Source organism: Xenopus laevis, chromosome 8L, assembly GCF_017654675.1.
Source record: "Xenopus laevis strain J_2021 chromosome 8L, Xenopus_laevis_v10.1, whole genome shotgun sequence".
Lineage (NCBI taxonomy): Eukaryota > Metazoa > Chordata > Amphibia > Anura > Pipidae > Xenopus > Xenopus laevis.
Window position 1 is genome coordinate 127,792,803 of NC_054385.1, and position 14,655 is coordinate 127,807,457.

Consider the following 14,655-nt stretch of genomic DNA (forward strand, 5'->3'; position numbering starts at 1 on the left):
CCTGCGGCCTGGTGGATTACGTCCTCTACAGCAAAGCTGTCATTCCATTTCAAATAAGATGTTCCCTCTACACCTCGACACATAAGAGTGTACTTCCACAGCGCAGTGATATATTGGCCCCCATTACCTGTGGTTTTCCTTAGAACTTGTAATTTATCCTCGTCTTTATTGGGTTTTGTCTGCAAGTGCCAAGGCCGGCAGTAAATCAACCTGTGAACTCTCCCAGCCACTCAGTTTTTATCTGATGGCCCCGCTGGGCTCTGTAGCCGCCTTTCTCCTTTGCGTATCTAATGTATTAATGGAGCAGTGATATCCTATCCATTTATTTAGATTTACCCCGTTATGAGCATATCTTTCTCTATGCCATGACCATTTCATTGGGCGTTTGATTGCTACTAAAAGCGATGCAGCGGTACAATAAACACAGGCATTTGTGATAGAATCTATCTTAGATTTTATCTGTTTATATACATCATATCTGAGATCTGCACTGGCAAATACTAAGGGTATACAAAGGAGTAGTGAATGCACTTTGAGACTGATTATCATACAGTAAAAGTTAATTGTCAATACAAAAACCTATGGATATTCAGTAAGACCAAAAAATGCTTTAAAAACTAGTAAGGGTTCAGATTAGGTACCTGTTCTACAGAATTAGCACAAGGACATGTACAGTTAGTTGATCTGGTATCCGACCCTGCTGTGAATTCCATGCCCTTGAGTAAAATTGCCCATCCATAAAAGTTTAATCCCATTGCTGTCCTTATCGTCTGAAAATAAATTTACTTGCAGAGCTCTGTATCAGTGCAGGCAACCTCCTAGCCCAGCTCCCAAAGCAATTCCTTCTTCGAGGGGCAAATTAAAATGAGACGTTTGTATGGTTGGAATGTGCTTCAGCATCTACTCTGTCCTCAGCTGTATGTGGAAGTAGAACGAGGCATTAAGATAAGAGACAGACAGACAGGGACAGTGGGCTCTTCTTTAGTCTTCTAACCTACTCAAGCTGGCACTACAACAAAACCATTGTGACTCAAAATCAACCTTATGCATCAAATAATTTCACTAGACCAGGGATCCCCAACCTTTTGAACCCATGAGCAACATTCAGAAGTAAAAGGAGTTGGGGAGCAACACTAGCATAAGAAATGTTCTTGGGGTGCCAAATAAGTGCTGTGATTGGCCATTTGGTAGCCCCTATGTGGATTGTCAACCTACATTGAGGTTCTGTTTGGTAGTGCACCTAATGCACCTGGTATTTATGAAACCGAATCTTGCCTCCAAGCCTGGAATTCAGAAATAATCCTCTACTTTGTGGCCATTGGGAGCAAAATCCAAGGGTTTGGAGAGCAACATGTTGCTCACGAGCTACTGGTTGGGGACCACTGCACTAGACCATGCCCTGTTCTTGAATACGCACCTGTTGGCCTGGGTTCCAAACACGCCTATGACCGCTGGACGGTTGTTGATAGTAAGGATGTCACTGACAGATTGGAGGACGTCGAAATAAAAGAAGGAATCTCCAGGAACGGAACAGTTGAGGCGAGCTTTCAGGAATGAGGTCCAGTACTTCTCTAGAACCCTGGGGGAGCCTCCCATGTCGTTCTTACAGACGCGGGCAACTCGAGAGAAGGTAACCTGGATGCAAAGTACAACCATCTTGCAGTAAGGCAGTCACCCAGAGAGGCTTACATACTAAAATGTATTATCATGGATTCCAAACTAGTCTGTTATGTCCCTAGCCCACTAAAGACACCCCTACATATATGTCTTTAGATAGGAATATTCACAATTAGGTTACAAGTATCAACCCTACATACTAGGCGACTAGTAGAGACTACATTAAGATGAATCTCTGATTCCAGAACCAGTCCTGCTTACTCATTTTCTTGTTAATCAGCAGAGAGCCACAGCTTGCCCTTTAGCCCACTGGGAGATATTTCAGATAAAACTGTATTTGGCCGCCTCTGTACATCTCTATCTTTCTCTCTTTTTATTATCAGTGTCACCCAGAGCTGGCATCACTGCAGGGAGCCATAATTTGTGATTGAGTTGGCGGCCTGCAGAGTGGGTGTCAGGGAGATAAGGCAGCGGCAGATCGCTGCTTTATACAGGGTGGCTTACTGATATAACCTGCGATTTGCTGGGGCCACTGTGCAGATCAGGATTCTGAAATAAGCATTCCCAGCAATAGCTCACCCACTCTCACATTTACACCTCTACATTTACAGAGAAATGCCACCCCCAACAATAATTACCGCCAAAGTACAGATACAATCTAAATGAATTAGTTATAATATAAAACAATTCGTAGATATTTCCAGTATACACTGTTATATGTTATAGTGGGGACACAACTACCTCTTTTCCAGCACCAGGGGATTTTGGTTCTGTATAAGTGTAACAGTGTTATTGTAATGTTAGTCTAAATTATGTTCATATTTAGTTTTCAATAAAAAAAAACAATAAAAAGCTCCCTGATCTCCCCTTCATGCCCTCCATCCCAAACCAAGAACCCCTTACCTTCCCGATGGTGGTGTATTCCATCGAAATCTCCCGGAAGAAAAAATAAACATAGTTTCCGTATTCCACTGCATGGATAAAATGCGGTTCTGCAAAAGAGAGCACATTTATACATTTTTGTTTATTTTATCACCAAATAAAAAAAAAATATTTCAAAATGAGCCCTATTTACAAAATATCAAATATTTTTTCAGCCCATAGGAAAGAATGGGATAACAAATGCCGTTTTGAGGGTGAAAGTACCTTAAAGGCATCCGTCATCGGAAAACATGTTTTTTTCAAAACGCATCAGTTAATAGTGCTACTCCAGCTGAATTCTGCACTGAAATCCATTTCTCAAAAGAGCAAACAGATTTTTTTATATTCAATTCTGAAATCTGACATGGGGCTAGACATTTTGTCAATTTCCCAGCTGCCCCCAGTCATGTGACTTGTGCCTGCACTTCAGGAGAGAAATGCTTTCTGGCAGGTTGCTGTTTTTCCTTCTCAATGTAACTGAATGTGTCTCAGTGGGACATGGGTTTTTACTATTGAGTGTTGTTCTTAGATCTACCAGGCAGCTGTTATCTTGTGTTAGGGAGCTGCTATCTGGTTACCTTCCCATTGTTCTTTTGTTTGGCTGCTGGGGGAGAAAAGGGAGGGGGTGATATCACTCCAACTTGCAGTACAGCAGTAAAGAGTGATTGAAGTTTATCAGAGCACAAGTCACATGACTTGGGGCAGCTGGGAAATTGACAATATGTCTAGCCCCATGTCAGATTTCAAAATTGAATATAAAAAAATCTGTTTGCTCTTTTGAGAAATGGATTTCAGTGCAGAATTCTGCTGGAGCAGCACTATTAACTGATTAATTTTGAAATATTTTTTTTCCCCATGAGAGTATCCCTTTAATGTTGTGCATGCATTCACAGGAAAGTTATGTAAGTCAGGAATAGTCAATCTTTCTAGCTGTTTTGGAACTACAACTCTAAGTAGAGGGGAGGTATTCAACGACAGGTTGGAAAGTTTCCATCCTGCACCCAACCCTAGCCAACCTTCTAGTGATGTGTAAATTGACACATTTTTGGCTGTACCTGATTCTGTTATGTTCCCATCTCAACCCTAACCTAACTTGGTCCACGAGCTGCCATTATGTATCAATATACCCCTGCCCTGACCACCAGTGATGTCACTGGAAGGAATTTCAAACTGTTGCCAAATGTGGTTGGGTCTGCCACTCACCATTGATCTGGTACATCTACCCCTAAACTCAGCTTCCCAATGATGTCACAATTAAGCAGGTTTGTCATGGTGACATCAATGAAGGGACCCTGCATTAAGTTTGACTTGCAGCCTGTCCCATTGCTTTCAGGCCCACCAGTCCGGGACTAATGGGGGGGGGGGGACGACACACTGAAATTCTTTATCTCCTCACCTCTCAGCCACTTGGAATCATATTTAACAGTGCGGAGGACAGGGCTCTTTTCCCCAAGGCTGCGGTATATAACAGCGTCGCTGGCTTGGAAGTCCGCCATTGTTGCAGAGTATAGATTTCCATCTATAAGAGAGAGAGCGAGAGAGATGAGAGTGGTACGAGCTGTAAAGAATGTCATCTAAACACCAAGCAAAGGCTGCTTCCAGCTGCTGAGACATTAAGCTTATTCATTAGTTTCCCAACTCAGCAGAATGGGACGCACGTCCCCATAAAGTACAATATCTCTGTAATATCCACAGGTGGAAGAGCGGAAGCACAATCTAACTGTGTTTTATTCTTCCCCCCTGTTTTAGATGATTGCAATAAAAAAAAGTCCTTTCTCTTGCCTATAACACTGTACAAAATGCAGAATGCACCAACTATAAACAGCCTGGTTTGAATTGTAAATGCCAGGCTTTCATACTGAGTACATTTTGTACATAACGCTGCAGTAATTCATATTATTATTCTTCCCCCTCTGGGATCCCTCCACTTTATTGTAAGGGGCTGTTCCTGGGAGACAGAGAATTGGGGGAAAGCAGGCTCAGATTCATATTTACTCTGTATAACCAGCAGTGAGAATTGCAGAGAAGGGAGGAATGTGAAAACAATGGAACGATTTAAGGGGTACGTTATAATCACACGATGACAAGGAAAGCTGTGCCATTGATTAATAGGGATCTGCATTTTCGGCCTTGTTTGACAGTCCAAAGAGTAACCCTAGCAACCCTAGAACTCTTTCAAGTGGGATAATGATGGACATGTCCAATTTCCAGGCTGCACAACACTCATGACCTCTTCTGTGTTCAACCACACCCCGCCAACCTTTGCCTTAGCTAGAGGGGAAATTATTGGCATCAGTGTGTCCAAACTGACCTTGACCCTAACCCACTGCTTGCCAACATGCCCCCAAAGTCCTCTTCGTTTTTTAAACTTGCACCTAACTTCACCCGCTCCAATGATGTCCCAAATATGTGTGGTTGGTATAGTAATATCACTTTGCCAACCACAGTGTGTCATCAGGAGGACACACAGAGGTTGGAACTCTACAGGCCTCTTTCTCCTTTGTGGTTCCATATTCTACCTGGACACAAATCATACACAGTGGCCACTGTTCTTTATCTTGTTGGCAGTACATTAGCTTGACTCCTTTCCAGATTAATACTGAAGCTCTATCATATATCAATGCAGATCTCAAGACTGGTCTACAAAGTCCTTTCATATGATTAAATCACCACAGACTACTCCACCACTTCAGTAGGCCAGATCAGAAAAGATCCAATTGTTTGGTGACCACCACAAACAGATGCACAAAGGTAAGCCATCCTTTTCTGTGCAGACTTTCGATGGAGCTTCCAGACCCAAAAAGTTTTACATGTATTCAAAAAATTGTTTCAAACATTGGTATGACTCTTTCCCTTTTCCAAATTAGTGTAAATATAGAACAAACAGTCCGTACTCTGAAGCACAAAAGTAAAAAACTGCCACCCGCTGTGTTTCATAAGCAGCCACAATCTCTCATGTCTGCCTGTCTGCACACAAACCCAATTACCAGTAAGACTCCTGGTCTTGTCCCCCCACCCCCATCTGCATTTGAAAGCACAATAAAAATAGTGGCGCTTAATGGAATGTAATAATAGCTCATTAGCAGATTAGAACATTTGCATACTAGAATAAATCATTTTAGCAATTTGTAAATTATAAATTAAGGAAATGAAGTCAACAGGCGAGGAAAAAATATGCGTCCCATCACCGTGTTAGTAATAATAATAGTCATAACAATTATAGGTTTTTGGGAATAGTACATCAGTTTGTTTAGTGCAGAGATGTTAAGGCTTTATATCTTCCAGGCCTGGTTTCACCATTCAAATCCACATGGTTCCCTAATATGCACTGTGATGGCCATGAACTGGAAAGTAGCAGTTGGAAGCAGAGAAGATGGGGGTCACTACCACTGTAGGAAGGCTAGGGTCTTCACCTTGGGAGAATTTATCTAAATCAATGATGTCAACCTGAAAGGTTTGGGGACATCTGACATCTTGGGGACATCCAAACTGTTGGACTTTAAAACAGTAAATATTTTGGTGTTACTAGACCTTTAACAACGACATTAAATTAAGATGTCTATTTGTGTTGGCCCTATACTACTGCCCCACCCCCTCCATAAGTCCCACGTCAAGTTCTGATGGATTGGGATGTTGCAGCAAAGCATGCAATCAATGGATGTGATAGACGACCGTAGGATGCAAAGATGTAATATGACACAACACAACATGATAAATAGAAAGGCTTGTTGGAGCAAGCTGTTTCAAAGTACACAAACAAATCTTTTTATACAGTGAGAAAGCCTTGCAGCCAACAGGATTATATGATAACAAGCTCTTTACTTGGGAGCTGACCAAAAATCCAGGCACCTCGGTACTTATGCAGCTACTTTATAAAAATCTGCTGATTTCCCAAACCAAGCAGTCTGCAATGAGGGATTAGGGAGGATTATTACTCTCCTCTGGCTAATCTACATTAATTCACACTTTTCTTATTGCTCAAAAAGCTCTTTGTGCTTCTAATGGGCGATACCCAGAAAGATCTCCGGTCTACCCCCCACCCTGAACTCCTGACAATTTAACAATGCAAATGGTTGCCTTGAAAAGAGGTTTGAAATAGCGTTCTCTGAGATAGGTATTATAAAAACAAATTGCAGGCTACGGAAGGCAATTCCTCTTATTTCTTTATTTTGGTAATGGAAGTTTCGTAAAAATGATTGTGGTAGAAATCTACCTGCAAACAGGGCGACGTTGGCTTGTTTTGCATCAAAAGGGCAACGGGCCTGACCATTAAACTCTTCTCCTTCCTGTTCAAGAGTCTTGATCTACAAAATAAACAGAAATATGGTTATTAAGAAAGTTCCATGCAGTCTACATACTATACTATACAATACTATTATTCTTCCCACAGGCCAGACACTAGGATCATACAATGGAACTAGGCTTACCAGCCTTCAGGTTGGCTCACGAACCATCAAACATGAAGTTGAAGGTCAATGGACAATGGAATTTCCAGTTTAGAGCCATGGTTTTTGATAATTAAATGGGCAGTATGTGGTGGGGCCCATCAGTAGAAAAGTGGTTAAACAATTTAGATTTAAATCATTGTAGGTGTTCAATATTACTTTCTCATTAGACACTATATAATTAACAGACCTGGGGTTTATCCCAGCAGAAAGCAATGACACAATCTACAGAGATGGTAGAAACCTTACCTTGTAGTTTCTGCACATGGGGTTGAATGAGTTGGTGCCACATGCGATGAGGGTTTGGTCATTCTTGGGGACCAGGACCTTGATGTAGTTGTAACACTCGTCCTTATGGAGAGAAAAATAAAAAAAGCAAATCTTAAAGAGAGAGTGAAATGGTTTGTGTGACATTGACTTTACCCTTGGAGGTACTGACATGATAACTCATATAAAAACTGCTGAAGTATTAGTATTGTTCCAGGACACAAACTGTTTATGTTCTCCAAGTGCCTGCTCCACCAGGTCCAGCTTTTCATATATATATATGATGAAAAAGGACTAATTTTGCAATTGTAGCATGAATCATGTGTAGTAAGATACAATGTACCCAAGACTTTTATTTACAATGATTAAACACTGGGTCGTGTCCAACATTCTGTCATCAAACTCTTATCTTTGTATGAGACATACAGTGGAGACTGACCTGGATATTATTTGGCATCCGGGCAGGCCAGTATTGCACTGGGTTACTATATATGTAAGTTGTGATCCAATAATAGCCATGGAGGGTTTTTATGGCACAGCCCCCAGTAAATTAACTAGACTTGTGATTTAATCTGCCGATGGAGCTAATTTTGTTTGTTGTGGACACAGCAAAGTGCACCATGGCACACCATTCATTTAAATGGAAATAGGGTGTAATAACAACCAATTTAAACGGAGTGATGTGGTGGGACATGGAAAGCCATCGGGGTCAAACATCAAGTAGAACTTTGCTCCATCTGTATAGTACTGTATATACAAATATTTATAGTTGAGCCATGTACAAGTCTGAATCTGTCTCAACTCTCACATTAACAGCTTAAAAGTACCCACAATATCTATAATAACTATGACTAATACAGTAATAAATCAGGTTGTCTACATTGTCAAAACGGATTGCTGTATTTGAGACATTTTCCAAGATTTTTCTTTTCAGCAGACATCTTTTTTAAGAAAACATTCTCTTTATTTATTCAGTTCCCAGTGCATCACAGTTGGATTGCCGTCCACTAAAGAGAGTCACGACATTTGTTACTTTTTAACAAGGCGCTGCTCAGGAGAAAGTGACCTCACGCAGAGCTAAGAGAAAGAAAGGATAAAGAGTCGGCTTGATGTGAAATCATCGCCTAAAAGTGGAGAGTACACGACGGAAAGAGCGTAGTACTCAATTTTCCTTGCTTGTGTGTAAAACTTGGCTCCCGAACTGCAGAACTTCTGTCACTGAAGCCTGTCCTTAAGAAATCCTTCATAGGCATTTCATTTGTCTTGTCAAACAGAACTCTCAGCAGATCCGTGGAAATAAATAGTTGATAAATGATGCTTCTTTCTGGAGTCTTCCTGGGTTTTTTTAATGCGTTTCAAGTGTTGATAACCAAAAATGTAAGTTTATCTCAAGGTTTTCATGGATGACAACCATGAGTGGTCCAACAAGTAGTTTATAAGGGAATGGGCTCTGACAGGACAATTGTCCAATATAAAATGTACAGTGTGTTAGTTCTATGTCAAGTTGAAAACAGAGCACAATTTTGTTTCTATGGAAATAATTTCCCCTTGGGTTCCTTATTCATGGAACAAGTCTAAAGGGCTTCTAGTCTAATCTTAAGAAGGACTCTACCTGACTGGGGATACTGCACTTGCACAGTCTTCCTGAAACTGCCTGGCTGGGTATGATTTGAAGCTGACAGCCATAATGTGCAAACCAAGTGAATTCATCAGTCATGGCAAGGCAAGGACTCTCTTAGGTTATGGAGCTAAATTAGGAGATACCTTTTGCTCATCAAATTGAATTTGGAGAGAAGATATATTGAGAGCTGTCTGTTTATGCCCAGCTATAACTGGAGGACCACACAGCATAAATATATTTTTGACTTGCCTACATGTGAAGAACATTGTATATTGCTCATATATTTCATATCAAAAACTCTTCAGTCTGAGCTGATCACTGATCACTGTCCAATGTCAGTATACATAACAAGGACAGGAGTCTGACAAAATGTCAACATTACTCCCAACCGAGCACAAAACAATGCTGCACACTGATCGGAATAATCCAGGTACCAGAATGTTTTGTCTACCACTGGTAACCTTTCACTGAAATCCTATTGACTTTGCCTGTGATCCTTCCCGCCTGAGACTTGATAGAAAGGTCTGCAGGTGAGTTGTTTCCTTGGGATGAGCAATCTCATCAAGTCTGTACATTCTGAGCTCCTACCGCCCTGATACTGAAGGCACTGAAGTGTGAGACATTGACAAAGAAAAAGCTCGCCGACTTTGGTGCTTAGCTCAGCATGAGAGCACCTCTGCTGTGCACAATCACACAGCCGCGCACTGGAAGGAGAGGGAGGTCACTGCAAAAACCCATGCTTTCCTTAATTAAAGTCGAATTGTAATTAGCGCCGAAGTTAATTTTGTTTTCCCTGGGCCAGCAGCCGGAGATTTCTCATTTACAGCAATAACAAAAGCCTTAAGCTAGAAAAAAAGAACATTATTGTCTGGATTCTTCCTCTCCTCTCTATGGCTTTTAGAAACAATCATGGCAATCCATTGTATGGGTTGCACAAGCAATCCATCCTTCTCTTGTTTCAAGACCGGCACAGTCGATATTCATCATTAATAAAGACAAGGAGCTAAAACGGCCATTCACGCACCGTATTGAAATGCCCAACGCAGCGGGATTTGTCACAATAAAACATGAAAAGAAAACCTGCCCATGCAAGTCTGGAATAGTCTTTAAAGAAAAAAAAAAACCGGACAGTATTTGATGAGGACAGATGCTATGTGCAAGGCTGGCAAAGTGTGCCTGCTCTTCCAAACGTGATTAAAATCACACTTACTGTACTCATTTTATCAGACGTGGCAACAAATTAAATAAGACAGATATCTATTGGGCAGGCTACAAATTCCCACTGCGCCATTACTGCATTGGAGTGTTGTTGTCCACTTTTGTTGACCACTTTATGATCTTACAGTTGGACATGGGGCCAAAGGATTAGATCAGACTAATTCCTGCACACATGTTAAATTCATGACTAGAAAATGGCACAACTACTGACCTGATCTGCCAGCATGGTATGGTCACACCTATGACCAAATGTTCCTGAATGATCACTCTGTTCAAACCAGTACAAAATTGGCACTGGCAAATGTGTGGAGGTCCAAAGCATGTTCTAATTGCCTGCCCCAGTGGTTTGAACTAATGGTTCTCTAAGTCATCAACACCTGAAGAGCTTGGCTAGCAATATGGGGCCAAAAGGACCAGACTGCAGGAGAATATGTCATTGGAAGCTGAAGGATGGTTAGAGAAAGATTCTTGTCATTGGGCTTATGCGTAATATATACATCTTATATCATATCTAACCACCAGAGGCCTGGACAACCCATCCTCTCCTTTCACAGTAGAGGCTGAGGTTTAGTAATGTTGGCAACCATAGGGATTCATTAACAGAAGATGCACAGAGAAGGTACTTACCCTCTGCTTGCCTCTCATTGCACAGTTCTCCATAGCTTGGGTCTTCCACGTTACATACTAAAATGAAAATAAAACAGGGTAAGTAATGCACGTACAAGGTTAATTTTAGGGTAGGACCATTTTCCCTAGAATCTAGATCAGTTGTTCCCATACAGTGAGGCTAGCCTTTCTGGGGTAGGGGTTCAGAGGCTTGAAGCTTGAAGGTCAGTTAGGAACAGTATAGGAGAGGATGCCTAGTTGCTCTCCTGGCTACTCATAGCATCCCACCTTGAAGGGCAGTTAGTGACATCAGGTATAATTGACATTTAGTAATGTCAGTTGGTTGCATGACATGCATTAACTTGTGGCCCATAGAGATGTCGCGAACTGTTCGCCGGCGAACTTGTTCGCGCGAACATCGGGTGTTCGCGCTCGCCGGAAGTTCGCGAACGTCGCGCGACGTTCGCCATTTTGGGTTCGCCATTGTTGGCGCTTTTTTTTGCCCTCTCACCCCAGACCAGCAGGTACATGGCAGCCAATCAGGAAGCTCTCCCCTGGACCACTCCCCTTCCCTATAAAAACCGAAGCCCTGCAGCGTTTTTTCACTCTGCCTGTGTGTGCTGAAGAGATAGTGTAGGGAGAGAGCTGCTGCCTGTTAGTGATTTCAGGGACAGTTGAAAGTTTGCTGGCTAGTAATCGTTTTGATACTGCTCTGTTATTGGAGGGACAGAAGTCTGCAGGGGTTTGAGGGACATTTAAGCTTAGGTAGCTTTGCTGGCTAGTAATCTACCTTCTACTGCAGTGCTCTGTATGTAGCTGCAGTGGGCAGCTGTCCTGCTTCTGATCTCATCTGCTGACTGCTGCAATAACAGGCAGATTTTTCAGATACATTTTTGCCCTTGATCCCCCTCTGGCATGCCACTGTCCAGGTCGTTGCACCCTTTAAACAACTTTAAAATCATTTTTCTGGCCAGAAATGTCTTTTCTAGATGTTAAAGTTCGCCTTCCCATTGAAGTCTATGGGGTTCGCGAACCGTTCGCGAACCGCTCGCATTTTTGCGCAAGTTCGCGAATATGTTCGCGAACTTTTTTTCCGACGTTCGCTACATCCCTAGTGGCCCATCAGGTGAAGCCTTGGTAGGACTTTTACTCCAACAACAGGTTAAGTTTAAGTAGATTAAATTACATACATTTATTTTCTCTTTGACCTCTAACTAGCCCTGGGTGCCTGGGACAAATCACCAGTGCATTTGTTTCTCGATAGGAGACCTCAACAGCGACAAGGCACTGCAGTGCAATTTGGAATCCATGTATGGAATTCGTGCTCCGTTTGGACAATTTACATGCAAATGAACGGAGCAATAACCATAACACTCTCTAAAAAACAATATCAGTTCCTTGTTTCCCTTGCATTGCAAATCAGTTGGTAGATTGTGTCATATACGTGCAGCTAGTGAGTATTTACTGGGGCAATCTGGTAGGTTAGCGGCTCAGGGCAGCAGGCAATAATGGTGGGGTATTTCTGCAGCACGGTAACACCTTCTTAAGACTAAAAGCACCTAAATTCAGAACAAAGAGTACATGGTAAGTAAAAACCAGAGAGGAAAAGAACAAGTATCTTACTTTATCTGGAATAATTGCTTCTTTGGCTCTGCGCAGATCAATAGCATAAACATGGTCTCTGGGGGTGAGGTAACAATAAAAAAGATTAGATTCAATAACTATTGGTCACTAGCCTACAGTACAGCCAGATATGTGGGGAGATTATAACAGTGTTTGCAGAGTGAAACTACATGGAGGCTTTCAATCTCCTGGAGGACTTTATTATAGGAAAAATCCCATCAACTCTATTATTTCCAACATAGAGCTACTTAACGTAGACACCATTTAGTATGTTCTACATCTTGCTCTCAATTGCACACTGGGTACCCTGGGCCCCCATGTGAAGCAGCCATCTTTTTACATGAGATAATGCAGCACTAACCTTGCAGCTATGAATAGCGTTTGATTCAGTTTAAGCATCTTCTGAAAGTCAAGTCCTAGGAGGGCTGTGTCATCATCGCTGGCCAGTCCCCGAAACCATGGATATGATGAAGTGGCTGAAGGAACATAACATCATTTCATAAGTTACTCTGGCCTAGAGGTTTGTTGCACTTGGGCTCCTTGTGTAAATATAATCCTACTGGGCACTATTTATCTCACTATGATCAGACACTTTTGCCACCTGAAAGACTTCTTAATGTTCTTCAGAGGTGGGGTTCTTCTTTTGATGCATAGTCTGTGATCATCTCTGAGAGTCAGGAAGGTTCTCAGTGAACTGATCACAGTGCATTAGATAAAATGTCGCCACTTTCATAATAATAATAATAACAGGCAAAGGGCTTAGAGTTGACCGCTAAAGAAATTGTAAATCAAAGTTTCAGGGCAGAAGCAACAAAATATGAACCATGAAGGTCAAATGCAACCAAGCTTCCACAACCTTGACATTCATCATTAAAAGAACCTAGAAGGAAGATGCAGCATGGTGACAATGTTACCTGCCTAGCAGCAGATGGTAAATATGTGCTGTAGAACTTCATCAGTCTTAATAGAAAGGGCTATTTGTTACATTTCTGCGAAATCATAAAACTTACTTAGTGCCTCTATGATTCTAATAGGCGTGAGGTCTTTGGGGAACACTAGGGCGGAAGACAGGTAACTGCAGATTAGGAGAAAAACCCCACGGAGCAGCACTTGGTACATTCTTGAGTCCTTGAGTAGCGGAGGGGAGCAGGAAGGTATCAAGGTCCTAACGGATGTTCATTCTGCTCACTGTGGCACCTGTAGTTAAATAAAAAAAGGAAAAATCTTAGTCAGGGCTGTCTGATATGGTGGAGATAGGGTTGGTATGATGACCAGACTGTATGAGCTTCATTATTTAAACAGAGTAGGCCTCTACCACCTATGGACTTAGGTTCAAGTTATAATTTTGACTGGCATCGCCAAGCATCACTTCCCAGCAGGTTTCAGCTGTATAAGGATTAAGGAAAAGCTGAACAACTACAGGTCCAGAAATTGTGGTATTGTTGGTATCTTGTCGTATCTTCCCATCTTGCCCTGCTGTGTCTATCTCTATCTTGCTCTACGTCTACATCTTTTTTAACTGTCTACATCTTGTCCTGCTTTCTACATCTAGCCTTCTTATCTTAATCTTGCCATCTTGTTTATCTGTCTTTCTGTTGTCCTCCTATATCCATCTTGATCTACTTCCTCCAACGTGACCTACTGTCTCTATCTTGTCCTACCATCCCATCTTGTTCTTCTGTCTCTATCTTGCCCTACAACACCTGCTGTACCTCATGCCTTCCTACCTACAAATGATTAAGCCACCCTTAATTGCACCCCAAAGGCAACTCTGCTTACAGTCAGTATATTCAAGTCTCCTTTTTTCCTGAACAAAAAATAAATGAGAAAGAGAGCAGAGCACATTTGCTGTTCACTGTGGCTGTAAGTTTTTGTGGGCCTTGCACCAGTTTGCAGTATCATTTATCTCTAAATGAAAATGTTGTTCCTGTTTTAATTTCACACAGCATAATTCTGTCTCCAGGGACATTTAATACGATGAACCTCATGAACTCCAATGCTGGGAAGGGAAGAGTTTGATTAATAGGAATGTTGATACAATCTGATATAATGTCTTGCAGGCCTGTTCTATGTAAAGCATATTTATTGCCATCAAAGAGCACACAAATTATTGGATAAAGCTTTTTCTCTCTTATTCCCATCCCAACTGTCCAGCCAAATCCCTTGTACATTCCTCAATTACCAGGTGCATTTATCCACTTGGAGATTCCTGCAGTGACAGCCAGCACTTCTAAGATGATAAAGGACATGTTTCTTTATCATAAAGAAGCAACAAGGTTTTTTCATACTACTGTGGATGCTATAAGCCTGTGACCTTGTTGTCTCCCTTTCTACCAT

The 14,655-nt window shown here is 41.7% G+C and overlaps 2 protein-coding genes across 4 annotated transcripts in view; one reads left to right on the forward strand and one right to left on the reverse strand.

Annotated features, from left to right (window-relative positions):
* LOC121397224 (CD48 antigen-like) overlaps window positions 1–14,655 on the forward strand; it is a 626,518-nt gene that overhangs the window by 168,406 nt on the left and 443,457 nt on the right. The window lies entirely within an intron of this gene.
* The window catches only part of sema6c.L (semaphorin 6C L homeolog), a 123,233-nt gene that overhangs the window by 25,989 nt on the left and 82,589 nt on the right, over window positions 1–14,655 (reverse strand). For all 3 annotated transcript variants that reach the window (XM_018231503.2, XM_018231502.2, XM_041573634.1), the window contains exons 3-11: window positions 13,329–13,515; window positions 12,680–12,794; window positions 12,319–12,376; window positions 10,717–10,773; window positions 7,233–7,334; window positions 6,752–6,842; window positions 3,935–4,057; window positions 2,521–2,609; window positions 1,418–1,635 (exon numbers count right to left, since the gene is read on the reverse strand). In XM_018231503.2, coding sequence (XP_018086992.1) covers window positions 1,418–1,635; window positions 2,521–2,609; window positions 3,935–4,057; window positions 6,752–6,842; window positions 7,233–7,334; window positions 10,717–10,773; window positions 12,319–12,376; window positions 12,680–12,794; window positions 13,329–13,437 — 962 coding nt within the window. In that variant the 5' untranslated portion in view covers window positions 13,438–13,515. The remainder of the gene's footprint in view (window positions 1–1,417; window positions 1,636–2,520; window positions 2,610–3,934; window positions 4,058–6,751; window positions 6,843–7,232; window positions 7,335–10,716; window positions 10,774–12,318; window positions 12,377–12,679; window positions 12,795–13,328; window positions 13,516–14,655) is intronic.